Raw genomic sequence first — 17,028 nt, forward strand, 5'->3', positions numbered from 1 at the left:
GTAATAATGTGAACAACCGGGCCCGGGTTCACTTCCCAGTCGATGACCGAGTTTATTTTCTTCTTAACAAACACAACTGTTTGTTTGCATCAAGTCGAGGTCCTTTATTCATTCGGTATCTGAGCCACGGGACCACCATTTTTAGGCTCAAATACTGAATGAATAATGGACCTCGACGAGAAAAGCTAAAACAATTGTGTTAGTTTGGTAAGAAATGAAGCTAAACTCTCAGTCCTCGATGGGGACTCGAACCCGGGCCCTGGCCGTAGTCTACTAGGCGCCGACGGTAACCATTCGGCTACTCGAACACGGTTTTACAGAGTGGCACGAACATAATATATAAACATCACAACAAAGTTATCATAAAGTGATCACAGATGTTTGAACAACAACAACGTTAAGTATTAAATAACATTGAACGTACCTGCTTGCTGCGGACACGACGACGACCGACATGGTGACGTGGCAAAACAACACTGAGCAAAACCCCCTCCACGCGTCTCTTCCGTATTTGAGGGGGGGGCGGCACTTCCTTCCGGGTGTGACGTGAGGCCACGCCCGCGAGGACGTGGAGCTTTCTTGAGTAAGACCCGGAAGCGGGTTACGTCACGGCTTATAAATAGTCAATACAGACATGAGTCCCCTTCCTGGCAGCGTCCTCAGTGGTCTAGCGGTTTAGACACCCGACTTTGAATACAACTTTATGTAACTTCACGGGTTCAAACCCCTCTGATGTTTTTCTCAATCATTGATTCACAATATACCAGAATGCACGTTTAATCATAATACATAAAGCAGACAGCCCTGTGATTAAACCTTCAGCATTACATTACACTGCAACCCCACTGTGGCTAATACCTTTTTATTCACAATGCCAAGTTATTGTACTCCTAATAATATATCATGGTGTAGTCTAGCTCTGGTTTGATTGATTGATTTAAATATTTTATTAATAGTTTGTAGAATTACAGTACATTTCAAGCACAAACTCAATACAAAGACTGTTAACTGTGAGTGGACGACCCAATTAAGCATTACACTTGTTTAAGAGGGTCCACATTGTTCAATTCATCAAAAGTCCACATTGTTCAATTCAAGAATCAAGGTTGCATTTGTCACTAACTTACAAAAGTACAATAGCTTATAAATTAGCAGCAGTAAAAGGAAAAATAAAACTATGTGCAGGTAATTTGCATATAAACAATAGCAGCAGTGCCTCAATTGAAGGAGTAAGGAAATATTGTACACAGAATGAGTAATTTAACTCATTTAACAGCTACTGGGAAAAAGCTTTCCAAGCCTCGAGGTCTTGGCTGTGAGGCATCTGAGGCGTTGCCCATTTCGAACCATCAAACTGTTCCGTTGCTAGGATGTTTATATAGTAAAATAAAACTAAAGTTTGTCCATCATTAGCTCTGGTCCATAGCCTTCTACAATTCTGCCCTGCAGTATAGGGCAGAATCGTAGAAGCAGTAGAAGGCTATGGACCAGAGCTAGTCCATCATAATCCTTTTTGCCCTGCTCTAGTAAATGTCCTGCAGACATGTGTGAGGTAACGTGTGTTCAGCCAGCTATATCAAGACGTTCTCAAATCTCATATCACTAGAACAATTTTAAAGGAAAGATGGACCTTGATTTGTGACAAAGTAACCAACATTAAAAAAATACAAAAAAAATATTATAATTTATTTAGCATGAATCAAAACATGCGGATGTATACAGTAGTTTGTTACATGGTACAAAGATGAAGCAGAAGCATGGTATATATGCTCACTGAAATAATTTAGATCTCGAAGCATATCTATGGGCGGGGGGGGGACTACTGTTGCACCACACATGACAAGCAAACCATCACATACACAACACTCATTCAAATTAAGTCACATAAATATCAAACAAAATATACAAAAAACAAATTTCTATAAAGAAAAGGCCAACCATGCAGATTTTCCTTCCGTCTGCCACAGCAATTCTGAGATCATAGCTCATATTCCATTCACAGCTTCAAAGCTCGAGCTTCATGTCAAATCAGTTGGTTAAATAAAGTACAACTCTTTGGCAGCGGCATGAGCAAACATTTCACCACTAAACACTATTCTATTCTCTTCTATTCTTAGTAAACTTGACCAGGGTTGGCTCTGTTATTGGTCCTCTACAACAAATGTTTGTCAAAAATGGGCAATCCACAAGCCCACAATATTCAGCCTCTAGTCTCGCAGGCCAACCTGTTGCCTCCCACCATTTTCAAATGCTTCCTTAATACAATCTGGAACAGGCAAGCTCTGAAAATGATCCGAGGATCATTTTTAGTTTACACTTTACAGTTCATACTTTAGTCTTTACAGTATCCTAAATCTGTCCGAAAATGGAAGCCTATAAGAGCTTGCTGCTCAGTAGCTGCTCTATATAGTATTTGGAGATTGTGGAATAGTTGTCGGGATACACATAGCATCATTTATCATAGGACCAATTATATAAAGATCTGTTGAACATGGGATCCGTTAAAAAAAAAAAAAATGTCAGGAGCTCCAAAACCTTGATTCGTACACCACTAAGTAATTTTGCAGCGAAGATGACATTTTCATACTTGTGCTAGGCCTAAGAATCCCATTCTACTCAAGGCACTTGAGGCAGCAAAAACAGAAACAAATCCAAAGAAGAAAAATAAAGTCAAGTCAGTAGTGCCAAAGCCTATATAAGACACATATCAATATTCTCTCCAATTACAACTCAGAGATATTTATGTGCCCTATAGGAGCCATAAAATAGTGTAATTTCAGATCCCAGAAAGAAGCGAGTGGGGTCGGGTATCAAGTCCTCATCATGCATTTACTGTACACCAGACCAGTTGTATTTACTGTATACCAGTTTTACTGTACACCCGCTGTCCCACAGACTGGGAATGTCCATGTTGCTGAAGGGTTTATTGTTTGGTTGTTGTGTAGCTCTATAGCAGCGTCTGGTTGAGAATCTCCCACATCATTAACCTCCTGAACAGAGACATGTGGCCCTAAGGAGAGAGACACATATACGAGTGCATTAAAACAGATGTATTACTTTACTTCATTACTATATTTCATGTGATCTGCACAGCTTACCTGTTTGAAAGTAAGGGGCTTTTCTCTGGATATGTAGTCTGCATATTTACAGGCAAAAACTCCACAGTCACTGCCGTTCTTTTGCTGGGGGATCTCCTAGACATACACATGCCATCACATTAAACGTCACTGGACAACACACATTTCATCCAAATAATATTCATGAATTTATGTCATACTTACATTGGCCCTCAAGCTACCAACGGCCCATTTGGAGCTGTCCAGATCTCTGCCCTGCTTAGCTCTGTGTTCCTCCCTCAAGTAGAGTCTGACACACAGAAGACATACAATGGGATAGTTTCAAATTATGAGATGTAAACAAATGCCAAAACACTCGCCCCAACCCTAAACATGACCTCAGTAAAACGGTGCCAAAACCTAACCTTATTCCTAAACTTATAGCCTTCTGCTTACCATATAAACAACTTGGCAGAGTCGGCACCTCAAATGTTGCCCAACAGACGCTCCCAGCCTGTAGACTGGTGCGCTCTGTTATGAAATTAGTAATGTTCCGTCTTTTAATTAACATCTGTCCTGGGCGTTGGGCCCCTCTAGGGCAATAAGAGTGTTCATCTCATGACTCATAGGAATAGACTATATGACAACCAGGTATAGTCTGGTGACCACCGGCGAGAGGGGTGACAGCCGGAAAGTAGACGGCACCCGGGTGAGCAGTATTGGCTAGCGCCCCAGCCTGTGTCCTCTGTGAGGAGGAATCCCAACAAACCATGGTGAGGCCTTTAGGAGGGCCATTATAGTCCACCACTCCTGAGTGCAGTGCCTGGTACTGGGAGTCTGGTGCAACGCACAGGTCCTGGGCCTGGTGAGAGCAGGAGTGGACCTGGTGAGGAGTCAACCCACATATCCTAAGCTAAATTCCAATACCACAACTTTCACACTCGCTCACTCTCTTCGCGTCCTCCACTTGCTCCTCGGCTCCGCCCCCAGCGAGGAGGAGAGGATTCGATGCGAGGACAGAGTGGTGGTCGAATTTCCCTCTAGAATCGGAATGTACTACGTTGTCATTTCAAAGCGACGGCACATTCCGCGATCACTAATGACGTGTATCAATTCAATGGGCTTTATTGGCATGGGAAAACATACGTTTACATTGCCAAAGCAAAAGTGGTGGAACAATAGTGTCACACAGCTGGATCACTGGAACTCCGAACAGAGCCGTACAGTCTACAGAATAGACAATTCATCATTTTGTGCATGTAACCTGTGTATGTATTCGTAACATGTGCAAGGCAACGCTATTTATTCCTGAAATAGTGAATAAGCGCCAGGATGCGCACACGTATAAATCACCCCCCCTCCTCCGACAGTCAGTCCTCCTCCGACGGTCTTTGCAAATAACGGACACTATAACAGGAATTAGGTATAGTCTCTCTGACTTACATATTCAGTTCAGTCCACATAAATAAATACATTTTTGTCACCGACATTCATAGCAGTCTGTGCATTCAGGCATGCACAGAGATAAATTAACTATAGCTTTTGAGGTGCGCACAATATAGTCGGCCTAATTTATATATCCTACTTTTATTATGCTTATATCACACAACGCAATAAAGCCAGTGGCTTGTTGTGGTCCTTGTTGTGGCTAGATAGGCTACTTTATCATTCTGAAGCTCTATTCATTCAAGATTTTTAGTGTGTGTGCACGCACGCACAGTGCGTGTGTGTTGGGTCAGCGACTCAGCCGGTCGGCAGCTAGTGGATGGGGGGGGGGGGGGGGGGGTACATAGTATCGGGTTTCAAGCAGTGTTTTCTGTGCACATGTGGAGGAGGCGGTCTTATGTCACTGGAGAAGGAAAAAAACGTACAATGTCCCAAATGTACACGTGATGCGGAAATCCGCTGCGAGGAGACAAAATACCCCACCGAGCCTGCACCTGATGTACACTCGCTCTATGCGGTCTCGGAGAGCCCACTCGGCTCCTCCACTCGACTCCACTCTCCTCCTCGATGGAGCACTTTAACAATTGGAACGTTAACCATTTCCGGGTCACGCTGGAATGACCCCGAGTGACCGAGTGGCTGAGATTTTGGGTATTGGAATTTAGCTCTAGTCCTTCCACACGCCAGATTTTGGTTCTCCCAGTATCAGCAGAGTAGTTCCGGAGCAACGGATTGTGTGGCCTTGCTCATTCCCTGATGGACTGATCAAGGGTAGCTACTGGGACGTAAGTCGGGATTTGATCAACCCCGCTGGGTCGCCTGAGTGAGGGGTATGATGTTGGAAGACCCGAAACTCCGTTGACCTCAGGAAACATCACTGAAGATGCGTCCCAGGTGCATCCATGCGATGTATTTTTTATTTATATTAATAATCAAATGGCAGGTGTGAGGTTGCCATGGCAATCAATTGGCTGAGGCATTGGCTGGGAATTCTTGGGGACTTGGGCTCAGTAGGTCCACTGGCAGAGCCTGACCAGAGCCTTTTGTGGTGGTTCTGGACAACCATGTATCCGACTGACTCAAGGCCAGGCACTGCACTCCCTGTGGTGGTGTGGAACACTGTCAAATTTAAAGTCGGTTGGGTGAACAGTTCTCAAGTTACGGGGATTACAAACACACACATACGTACAGAGACGTGGTGCATTTATTGTAAGATGTAGAATATTCCTAGTGACAAAATATGGCCGGGGACAATATGCAAGAAAAGACTGGAGCAGAGCGAAGACTCACAGTAAAATGCTGCAGACGTCATCATGCCTCTGGCCCATCGAGTCGTAGGACCTCACTGAGCGGGATCTGAAATCTATCACCTGCATGGGGGACGACAGAGACTAAATAATATATAGTAACAAATAGTAAATGGTGCATTTGTAAAATGGTAAATGGTGCCTTTATATAGCGCCATTATCCACGGTGCTTTAAATACATAGAACGAGGCCACTCTACCCCTTTTTTCTACCATTTTTCAGTCTTTGGTATGACCCGGCCGGGGATCGTACTCCCGACATCCCAGTCTCAGGCAAGGTAGATTAAATGGAGGTAAAGTCACCAACGTCATTTCCGCTATCACGCAATTCAAGATGGCAGATTTGACGCACCATGGGAGCCAAACTACACCCGGAAGTTCGGCAGAATGCACTGGAGTCAATGAGAGCTCAGTGACCAGCTCATGAACAAACACTATTTCTGAATGACAGATCTGTTGTAAAGCAATCGCTTCTGGCAAATAACACAAGACATGTAACACATTGTCAGAAACGATACCTGCTGCCGTTTAAATCCTCCAATAAAATGTACTGTGCACTCTGTGCACATCGAAAAGCAGGTGATTAGAAAACAAACAAACAAAAATAGGTCTTCTTTTATAGGCCTGAACTGATAATATGACACAGGTCTCAATGGTTCATAAATAATGTTTGTTATGAGCTGGTCAAGCTTGCTCCATTCACTGCTTTGTATTCATGTAACTTCCAGTGCAAGATTTGGCTCCCATGAAAGTGTCATGGCGCAGCACAGTCACGTGACCATGTCACTTACTTCTCTAATCTTCCTTGGTCTCAGGGCGGACACTAACCACAAGGCCACTGAGCTGGTACATTTGGTGTAGAGGGGGAAAAGGGAGGGAACCAAGTACAGAGCCGTGGGGGAACCTGGTCATACGTTTAAGCTAAGGTGACTCACAGCCATAGCCCAATGGACGCCCAGATGTAAGGGAACCAGTATGATGTCATGGACAAATAGGTCTACAGCCTTCGTCCAGCGCTTCACAGACGCGTGTCCCCCAGTCTGACCCCCTCCACCACCTCGCAGCTTGGGAAAAAAGAAGGTGCTGAAAGAGTAGATCTTCAGTCCCCCTGCTTGACCACAGGACCGCTGCATGACAAGGGACAGGTAGAAGTTCATCACCTACAGGGGGAAGGAAGTAAAAAAGAATGAACAAGAGTAAAACTAAAGATTAAAAACAAAACAAAAAAATGCAAGATTAAATGCAAGACAAGACTTTGTCATTAAAGGACATTCCATCTGCTGTTATACCAGATCATGTGGTGCAGTTACACAATATAATACTGTAACCAGTTTATATACATGTTAGTCTTTTATTTATAGTAGATCCACAAGCTATATACTGTATAAGAAACAAGTGTGCACCCTTGGTTGTGGTAATGAAGGATAACGAGATGGCAGGAACGGAAAGGACAACGGAGGGTGGAATGTTTGTTTTGTTCTGCAGCGACTGCCAGTAAGAAGAGAAACTGTGTGCTGACTTCTAAGTAGATTTAACTGCAAAATAAAATCTGCCGTTGAGTAGTCATCATGTGATGTTTTATTCCAAAGTTCCTCTCCCAACTCCAGGAATGTAGTTTAATTTGATGGTGCTTGTCGTTCCAAGACAAACCGACAAAGGTTTTTCTGCCAGAAAGCCATGAGGGGAGTTTTCTCCACAGGACCGCTCTCAAATTCACCTTTTTAGATTTGCCGGTGAGTATTTATATCTATATGTCCGTTTTTTCCTTTGTTGTGTGTGCGTGGTGAATTAACCTACTAGTTGATTAGATGTGAGTGGTGCAACCACTCCAAGGAACAGCAATGTCCGTGTGGTTATTGGTTAACCTATGTGTTCACCTAAGTGACGTTAATGAGCACCAGTATGAGTACCAGTAGGGGCGCTGTTGTGCCATGCAGAAACAGAGAGAGAGAGAGAGACCGTGCTGCCTGCTAATATGAGAGCGAGAGAAAAGAGGGGAGTTGCACCACTCGGTTAACACGGGTGTGATTTTTCTTTTTTATGTGCGACTCTCTCATCCCATTACCCATACTGTGATTTGAGCAGGCATGGATGCACTGGGGGACTCTCCGGAGCATATGCCTGAGAGAAGCTGGTAAATCAAGCTGGAGGACATAGGTGGGGTCTGACATAATTTTGTGGAACTGTCTGGTGATAGCTTCATCATTACAGATTACAGTTTGGGGTGCTGCCTGACTCGCATTATTTCCTTGGTTCTTGTGCGTTTGCAACAGTAACACATTAAAACGACTTAAATGGAAATTATATGCCGAAGTTATAAGGTCCTTTCAAACGGGAAGCGATGAATGCACACGTTGACTGGATCAACGACAGGTCTGCTCAAGAGGGGCGCGACAACGCAAGTGTAAAAAAAGCTAAACCGAATCCAGGTCTGGCGAGTCACGCACCACGCTCACGTAAATCCGCTTGCGATGCTGCCCCTCGACTTCACCGTGCGTACAGAGAAAGAAAACGCAGGTCTCATTGGAAATGAACTATAAATTAAAAGTTAAATCGCTTCCAGTTTCAAATGCCCCATACTTGTTAGCACAGCTGTAGCATACGCCTACCTCATCGTTCAGCCAGCTGCCCTCCTGTAGTGTGGCCAGGTCTCTCTGTGTGATGCGTAGTTTGAAGGCAGAACTTAGGACGAGGTTCGGATCACTTTGTGACAGAGCGCGACTCACCTCTATTGCCATTTCCTGTACACACAGACAAGCACAATGAATACATAACCAAAAAGAATAATGTCCACTCCCTGGTTTACAAGCAAGATGAGCTGGACATCCTTATGAACAGAAGCTCTGTACTGTGCTTCACCAAGACCTGGCTGAAGACAGTGTTCTGACTCAATTACACCAGCAGAGTTTCTAACTACATTGAGTGAACCACAGCAAAGACTCCCATGTGGCGATCCGTTTACAGCCAGTTATTTCTAACAGCAACCTTGAACCAGTCACTCAACTTCACATGCACGCCCATTCACACACACCTCCGTTGTCTCGACCACTGACAACGCTCGCACACTCACGGCAAGCGAAGCACAGAGCTTCGTTACGTTTTTTTGCCGGAGGACAGTGGAGTTTTGACAGGTCGGTTGTAAACGCTGTGTTTTCGAAAGAGCTACTCAATAAAGAAGAGTATATTTTGCTTGGATTATTTTGGAGCCTTGTTTATTTTGGAGATTAACTTTTTTTGTACCTTGAAGGGACGTTTTCACTTTTATTTGGGTGAAAAGTAAAACTCGGTTTCTGGATTATTTTGTTAACGTGATTTTCTTTTGACTTACTATTTGAACTGAATCTGAACTGCAGCCCTTGCTCTACTTGACTACTGAACTTGAAATACTGTGTTGTGTCCATTTATTATTGTTGTGAATTGTGATTGCCTATCTGCATTTAAGGGTTGGTTTATTGACAAATGATTTATGGTTTTCGGGTGTACGGGTTCATGTTAGGGTACATGGAACCTTTGTAGGGTTTGAATTTCTTATTTTATACTTTATTATTGTCAGGTCCTGTCCTGACTAGCACCCCAGCAAACAAAGTAAAAAAGGTACCATTCAAACCACTACACCCATAAGAAAGTTGTACGTATGAATGAATGGACCATTGTAAAGCACTTTGAGTAAGCACTCTGTGCATAGAACATCGCTATAAAAATGCAATCCATTATTATAAAGTTGGATGTGTGCGTTTCTGTTTAACATAATCATTTGCAAGTGCTTTGTAATTCTCACCTTCGTCATTCTAGGTACATCCTCTTCACTGCGACGTGCATGGGTTGTGTGTGTAGAGTGAGTGTCAATATGTGTTAGAGAGGGATGCACTCTGTCCACTAGCTTGAGGCGAGTGGCTACTTCTGTAGAGAGGTCCACCTCGGCTGACTGTTTCTGCAGAAGATATACAAAAATTGATTCTTGCAAATGAGAGAGAAAGTGCCAGAATAATACATGAAAAGTGGGAAGTACCTTAGACTGCATTATAACTTTAATTTACCTTTTATTACATTACTATATATTAACATGTATGTTGGACATTACTTATTGTACAGTCTGGTGAAGTCTGCCAAACCAACATTGAACTGATACACTGACATTTTGAATTTGATTATGTTTATTACCGTTACACATCGGGCATTTTGGGTGTCCTCCAACCCTTCAGATTTTGTCTTGCTGAAACACATGTCACCCCTCCTGGAAACACATTTCATCAAAACAGAATATGAAACCTATTCATAAACATGATTGTGTGTTACTTGCCGCATGTGTGCTTCACACTGGATGTGGAAGTGCAACGAATTGCTGCGAAGTGCTGGGCGGAGTGGGCACACCAGTTGCCTTTCATTGCCCATGTCAACACATTTGACTGTTATGTTCCGCAGTTTGTGCGCAATGTTCAACAATAGTCTTTTCTACGTACTTTGTAATATATTATGCTGGGTTTATGCTGGATGCAAAGTCTTTGAGGACCAGTCCTCACAAATCAAATTGTCAAATTCTAATAGGCTTGTGGGGACATTTGCTTCCCACATTCACCACAGGTGAAAAAGGACAAAAACACAACCAACCTTTCTCTGGTCTGCTTAGCAGCAGAAGGATCTCTCCATGTGAAAACACTTGGAGCAGCTGCAAAATAATGGGAAGACGAAACATGTTAGCCAGGGAACGTTAAGACATTACTCTGCATCTTCAGAGTCAAAACATGCCTTTCTTTTGTTTTAAATTCTAAATCTACATAGGACTCAGCCAACAACCTATACCTTTGATGGGTCCAGCCTTTCTGGGTACAGACTCACAGGATCTTCCCATCCCAGCAGCTCTGTGCTCGCACTGTGACAGTGATGCACTGAGAGGAGAAAAACATTCAGATTCAGATGGGGAATACTTGGCATCGTCTAGCTTATAGTAAGTAAGTAATCCGATTACACCACCATCTGTAATCGTATTACACCAACGTCTAAGGTCTATGGTAATCTGATTATGCCAATGTCTAAGATTTTCAGTAATGACACCAACAAGTCCATACTCACTCTTGTGGTTTGGTTCGGTTGAAAGGTAGCGGCTGGTTTTTGTCGTTTTTCTCCGTCACCATCTCCAACAAGCGCATGTATTGTTCTTTGCTGCTCTGCTTTAAAGCCTGGAGGAGGCATAAATGCCAAACACTGTCATTATTCAGACAGACATTGATAGTTGAAGCATGGTCAGTGAGAATATTGGGCGATGCTCGCTGAATGACAGTATCTGATTGCAGACAAATGTAAACAGAGAGCCTCATTAGTTCACATCCATCCACATACCTCTTCTACTGTAAGACTGGGTTTATAGCTGCGGTTGTTTCCAAAGCCTGCACACGTTAAGTCTGGGTTGGTGGCACTAGTTCCCATTCCGACTCCCAGAGCAGGCCTAGAAGGCAGCAGCTGGAGCGAACTTCTTCTGTCCTTGCCTCTTTCAGGGATTCCTGTAGGTAGCCCCATCCCACTGGAATCACAAGCATAATGCACATATTGGAGTGATGTGACATTCATTCTCCTAGATATTGTCGTATGCAGCAGACACACATTTATTATGTGCATAAAAAATAAAAGTTAACATAATATAGCATGCTTCATGCATAACATAGCATGCATTCTCTTAATTTTCTTAAGGCCAATGAAGGCCATTTCCAGGACTTTCAGATGAAATTATTTTAATACACTGTTAATAAACATACACCCAACAGTTGTTTGACTACTAACTTGCCATTAGTGGGTTATGGGATGTAAACTTCATTAGATTCTGTGTGTCCGTGACTGTGCAGTTGTCGGTCAAGTTAAGCAGTGAGATCATTCGAACTTTTGAACTAGGACTAACTGCAGACAGTTCTACCATGCAAACCTTTAAGAACACAGTTTACAGTTGATGTAAGCCTTACATTAATGCCTTACATTGTAAAACATGTATACAAATATTACTGTCATAGATGCAGTAATACAGCATTTCTGACAGAAGTCTATAGACAGTGTATTTAAAGACGTAGTGAAATAAAAAATACGTTTTATTTTCACTTTTAGAGCATATCCATGGTCATAATATAGACCATAGATGCCAAAGAAAGTGTATATCAAACATCCCTAAAAGTCCAATCTTAAATACTTCCTAGTATGAACGCAAACTTACTGCATCATGTGAATGATAAATTCATCTTGATTTCATTCATGTTCCTCCAAACACCTGATTTACCAACCAATCTGCTCTTCGATTCCCATAGCTCATGTTCCTCCAAACAAACCTGATTTTAATTACAGAACTACCCTTTTTCATTTTTAATGTCAACATTTTGAACGTCCTGATGGACCAACCATAAATCTGCTCTTAAGAATATCTATCTACCTCCAAATACGAGAGTACTTCATGGGGGAGGTGAAAGCATCCGAGCCGGTGGCCTCAACATACATACAGGTTTTTATTCAGGCATATAAGCATGAGTCCAAAAGAGTAGTATCCAGTATTTATAATGCCCTGGTTTCAGCTAGGGTCAACTCCACAGAGTACATTAAAACTAATTGGGAAAAAGAGTTGGAGATTACCATCACATCAGAAGAATGGGCAAACATGTGCAATACACAAATTACATCCACCAATTCAAGAATGTGGAGAGAATTCTGTTGGAAGAACCTAATGAGATTTTTTATTACCCCCAAAATTAAATCGAGACAACTGAAAACAGATCAGCCTTGCTGGAGACAGTGTGGCCACAAGGGAGCGGGCCACGCTCATATTTTCTGGTCTTGTCCTAAAATTCAGAAATACTGGCAGGACATCCATTCCACCTTGGAGACCATTCTGTGTTTTGAGATACCTCTGTCTGTTTCTTTTCTACTGTTGGGAAATATCCCTGAAGAGTTTCTAACACATGATAAATATTTAATCAAGATCCTCTTAGCAGCAAGTAAAAAAGCAATCACACGACGCTGGTGCCAGCAGGACCCACCAACGAAAGATCAATGGATGGACATTATTGAGGAACTGTATTCTATGGAAAAACTAACATTCATACTTAGACTACAAGATGATAAATTCTATAAAAAGTGGGAAAAGTGGAATTTCTTCTCTCAGCCTAGCGATATTGCAATTGGATTTCATTGAAAGTTTTTTGTAATATGAGAAATGCAGCCTTTTTTTTTTTTTTTTTCGTTTACTTTTTGTCTTTTTTCTTTCCGTATTGTCTTGTCAGTTGTGTATGTTTTTTCCTTCAATAAAAATTAAGTGAAATCTTCATTGCATCTTCATTGCTCACCACATGTACACAAATAACACAACACTGCGATAACCACAGAGAAAATATGCACACACCTGAAGGGCGCTTTTTTCTAGTCCAACAAATAAGAGGGTTTAACTTCAAGTGGGGTATGGGGCAGGGCTAACTGCAAGTTGCTTAAGCCATGGTGTGATGTACACAGTATCAGCTCTTGTATTACGTAAGTGTAAAAACATGGTTCCATTTATTTTGAAACTGTGGCATAGTTTACTGCATTAATTAATTGATGAACACTGAATGATGTAATCAAGGCAGACAACAGTCTTTGGGACATAATATTCCTGAATTTGATTTTGAAAATGATAGCGCTGTCCCACTGTTCCATTCTTTGGTGAGAATCCTGAATAGAACAACATTGCATAAATGGAAGGAAGAAAGAAAACTGCAACACTTGCCTGAATTTCCTCATCAAAGGAGGTGAGGAACTCTTGAAAGGATTCTTCCCACCCCACTCCCTCTCATTCAGTCCACCTGCTGGCTTATCTGGAGAGGCAGAGAGTAAAACATGGGACATGGAAAAGGAGAAGGAAGTGAAAGTCAGGAATACGAGTAGATTGATCAAGTAAACGTGACAAAAGTTATTTGCATCCTGCAATCATATTTACTTACCCATTCTCCATTCAGAACTGCTCATCCATGAAGTTTGTAGTTCATCTATGCCCATCAGTCGAACAGTATGGATCTAAAGACAGATGGCAAGAGACAATTCATTTTGGATAACATAATGGATGTAGGCATATACACCATTTGGTGAACTGGACTGTTTAAACTGTTACAGTTGTGTGATAGTGGCTGTCGCCTTTCTTATGGTTTTCTTACATGTTCTGTGCTGTTAAGGTGCGTTCACATGGGCAGATGTAAAAGATGCAGTCTACCATTAATTGTCAATGGAAGCTAACGACATGATGCATGTAGCTGCTCCAAATTATACTCCCATTCGTCTTCACGTCTGCCCGTGTGAACGCAACAATATTAATTGATCCCTTAAGGGAAAATGTATTCTGTATATGATGTTATGACCACATGAAGCATTTTCAACATCTACATATAATTGGTCTAGCCGCAATTTGCAACGCTAGATTTTTTTATAATGGGAAGAATCTAGAGTTGCAATACCCTCCATTGACTCCCCACTCATGCAATTTGGTTTGCGATCTGCTTGTCTTAAACAACGTTAAACTCACCAACATTGCAGCTGTAGTCCAATTATACTCTTTCAATCTGCCGAGCTTGTTTTTCATACAAATCCACCGTAGAGATGTTATGAGCTACTTTCTGTCAAGACATCCTCTGCAGGTAATTCTTTTTTTAAGTGTTGCAAGTTTGGAAGCACTCGTTTTTGTTAATGGGTCGCGCTGCTGCCTCCTGCATTATTCTGCAAATTCTAAACAGGTGGTACGCAGGGCCGTTCAGTGACATACGACGAGTGCTTCCAAACTCCAGCTCTTAGAAAAAGAATCACCTGCACAGAATCTCTTGACAGAAAGTAGCTCATAATATCTCTACGGTGGATTTTTATGAAAAACAAGCTCAGCAGATTGAAAGAGGATAATTCAAGCTTGAACTACAGCTGCAATGTTGATGAGTTTAACGTTGTTTAAGACAAGCAGATCGCAAACCAAATTGGATGAGTGGGGAGTCAATGGAGGGTATTGCAACTCTAGATTCATCCCATTATTAAAAAGTTGCAAATTGCGGCTAATAATTGGTCTTACTCTTAATGGTCATAATATGGAATGGTCTGAATCTCAGAGGAGGGCTGTATGGAATACTGGACAACTCACCCCGGTGCTTGTCCGTTTTTACTCCCGGAATTTTCACCAGTGAGGGAGATAACTTTGTAATATGCTATTGGCTGTTTGTATAAAGGCTATATTATTTTACTTATATTGAACCTATAAACAATTTAGTATTATTTAGTATATGTAAGGTTTTGCCCCCTCAAATGGTACCTCGTCAGATAATCCCCACATATCCTACAACAACTTCTGTGAACAGACTTCACTGTAGTAGCTTTTCATAAATTATATTTGTACTTAGGCTGTCTGCTGTCATGAAAGTTTATAGTTAGAGAAATTCAAAGTCCAGCCGTCTGCTGTCCAGCCTCTCCCACCCCTCACTGGGGAATATTCTGGGAGGAAAACAGAAACGGGGCGAGTAGTCTTGTTACCAGACAGACAATTAAGTAGACGGAAATGGTACCAATGTAATGAGCAATAAATCTGTGACAGCATTTGGTATTGTGTTCTAGGCGAATGAATGGAAACACGAACTTGGGTCTGCTCAAAGGGTCTGCACTTCTTGCACTTGCTTGGTGGTTTTCTCAGTCCAAGCAGACCAGCTACCCCCGTCACAGTCTTCTTCACAAAGCTGATGACTACATCTGAAACACAGCAACCAATCAAGTTGACAACTAGAGTTATAAAAAAATAGTAGTGGCAGTGCTCACTTCTGTCGCAACAGTTCAGTGTGACAGTCACAATAAACCAGGTTAGTTTACAAACCTCGCCTCCTTCTCTTCACCTCCATTTGCTCGGTCTGACTCTGGCAGACATGATCAGCCACATAAATGCTGAAATGGAAAAGCACAATAACTGAAGTCAAGCATTGGATACAGCAAAGTCGTCACGCTAGCATGAATATCCAATGAACGTTTGCTTACACGATGCGCACGTACATGCTGTACTTGAACCATGGACACAATACATTGTTCAAGCCAACTGGCCATGTAGTGCGATTGCAAACGGATGATACAAAAAAAACCTTTTGGACCAACCAACCAACCTCTGGTAATTCCGTTTAGCTGGTCTAGCTTGCTGTGCCTCCTCTGTTGTCACTCCTCGCGTGGGAATCTGTCGGTTACCTTTCCCAGGCCACTCGGGGGTATTTTGCCCCCTAATGGGCTCAAACAGCGACGATATTCCGTCAACTATCCATCCATACATCCCACTGATCCCAGACAGATACAACAAGACAATGGAGGCAGGTCTATTTAACGAACAATAGTGGATAGCTAGTATAATAACCTACGACACACCAATAACTGCCTTCTCCAGCGTTAGCTTTAGCAAATAGCAAGCGCTCTTCTCCTCACCACGGTCCACTCCACTTGGCTGTTGTTGGTGATTAAAGGATGTGCGTCACTCCGTGTAGAGCGAACGTTTTACGGCCCAGAACGCCGCAGATGAAGATGCGGGGCGGCTAGGGCCAGGCCAATGTATAGACTTGGTGTAAAAAGAAACGACGGCGTACGGGATAACGAAACGAGCGCACCCAGGCCGGACCAAGACGCAAGCAACACTGTTTCCACACCTAAGCGCAAAACGGCCAACAGCCGCGGACAGAAGAAGCTGTCCGCAGCTTCTTTTAAGTTTTTACTTTTTACAGTTTATTACATGGAATTTCCACCAATGACTTTACGTTTGTTCATTACTGGCACAATATGATACTGTATGACCATGCAACATGATGGGGCCCATGTACTTTAAAGGCGGTATACATAATTACATATATATAAATATAAATCTCTTTTTCCAAACACAAAACAAAAACAAAATCACTGTACAAATTGATTTAATTAATATCACTTTTCTCAATACAGGGGGAAATTATACCCTATTGGCCTGAATATAAGACCATGTTTTTTTTCCAATGGAAATATTAAAAAAAACGGGGTCGTATTATAATCTGGGACTATAGAGACTATTTGACATTCAATGTTCATTTTCCACGAATGAGTCTTGAAAAATGGGGGTAGTCTTATAATCAGAGAAGTCGTTTTATATTCAGGACAATACGGTATAGGGCCTATATCAAACTCTTAAAAATGCCGCACCCTGGCATCCCTATTTTGAGCAAAAAGTTCAATCAAATAGCAAAAAAT

The 17,028-nt window shown here is 42.2% G+C and overlaps 1 protein-coding gene across 1 annotated transcript; it reads right to left on the bottom strand.

Moving 5' to 3' along the window:
* Nucleotides 1-1,665: 1,665 nt before the first annotated feature.
* On the bottom strand, nt 1,666-16,258 carry senp2 (SUMO specific peptidase 2). The gene is made up of 17 exons (XM_083792132.1): nt 15,930-16,258; nt 15,650-15,717; nt 15,419-15,528; nt 13,755-13,827; nt 13,541-13,628; nt 11,146-11,326; nt 10,879-10,985; nt 10,609-10,694; nt 10,417-10,474; nt 9,970-10,042; nt 9,587-9,739; nt 8,418-8,549; nt 6,744-6,968; nt 5,793-5,872; nt 3,282-3,366; nt 3,099-3,194; nt 1,666-3,010 (listed from the first exon to the last, which is right to left on the bottom strand). The coding sequence occupies exons 1-17, from the start codon at nt 16,088-16,090 to the stop codon at nt 2,948-2,950; spliced, it is 1,839 nt and encodes a 612-aa protein (XP_083648258.1). The 5' UTR covers nt 16,091-16,258; the 3' UTR covers nt 1,666-2,947.
* Between the last annotated feature and the right edge of the window lie 770 nt (nt 16,259-17,028).

This window comes from Protomyctophum parallelum (assembly GCF_964188405.1).
Source record: "Protomyctophum parallelum genome assembly, chromosome: 20".
NCBI lineage: Eukaryota > Metazoa > Chordata > Actinopteri > Myctophiformes > Myctophidae > Protomyctophum > Protomyctophum parallelum.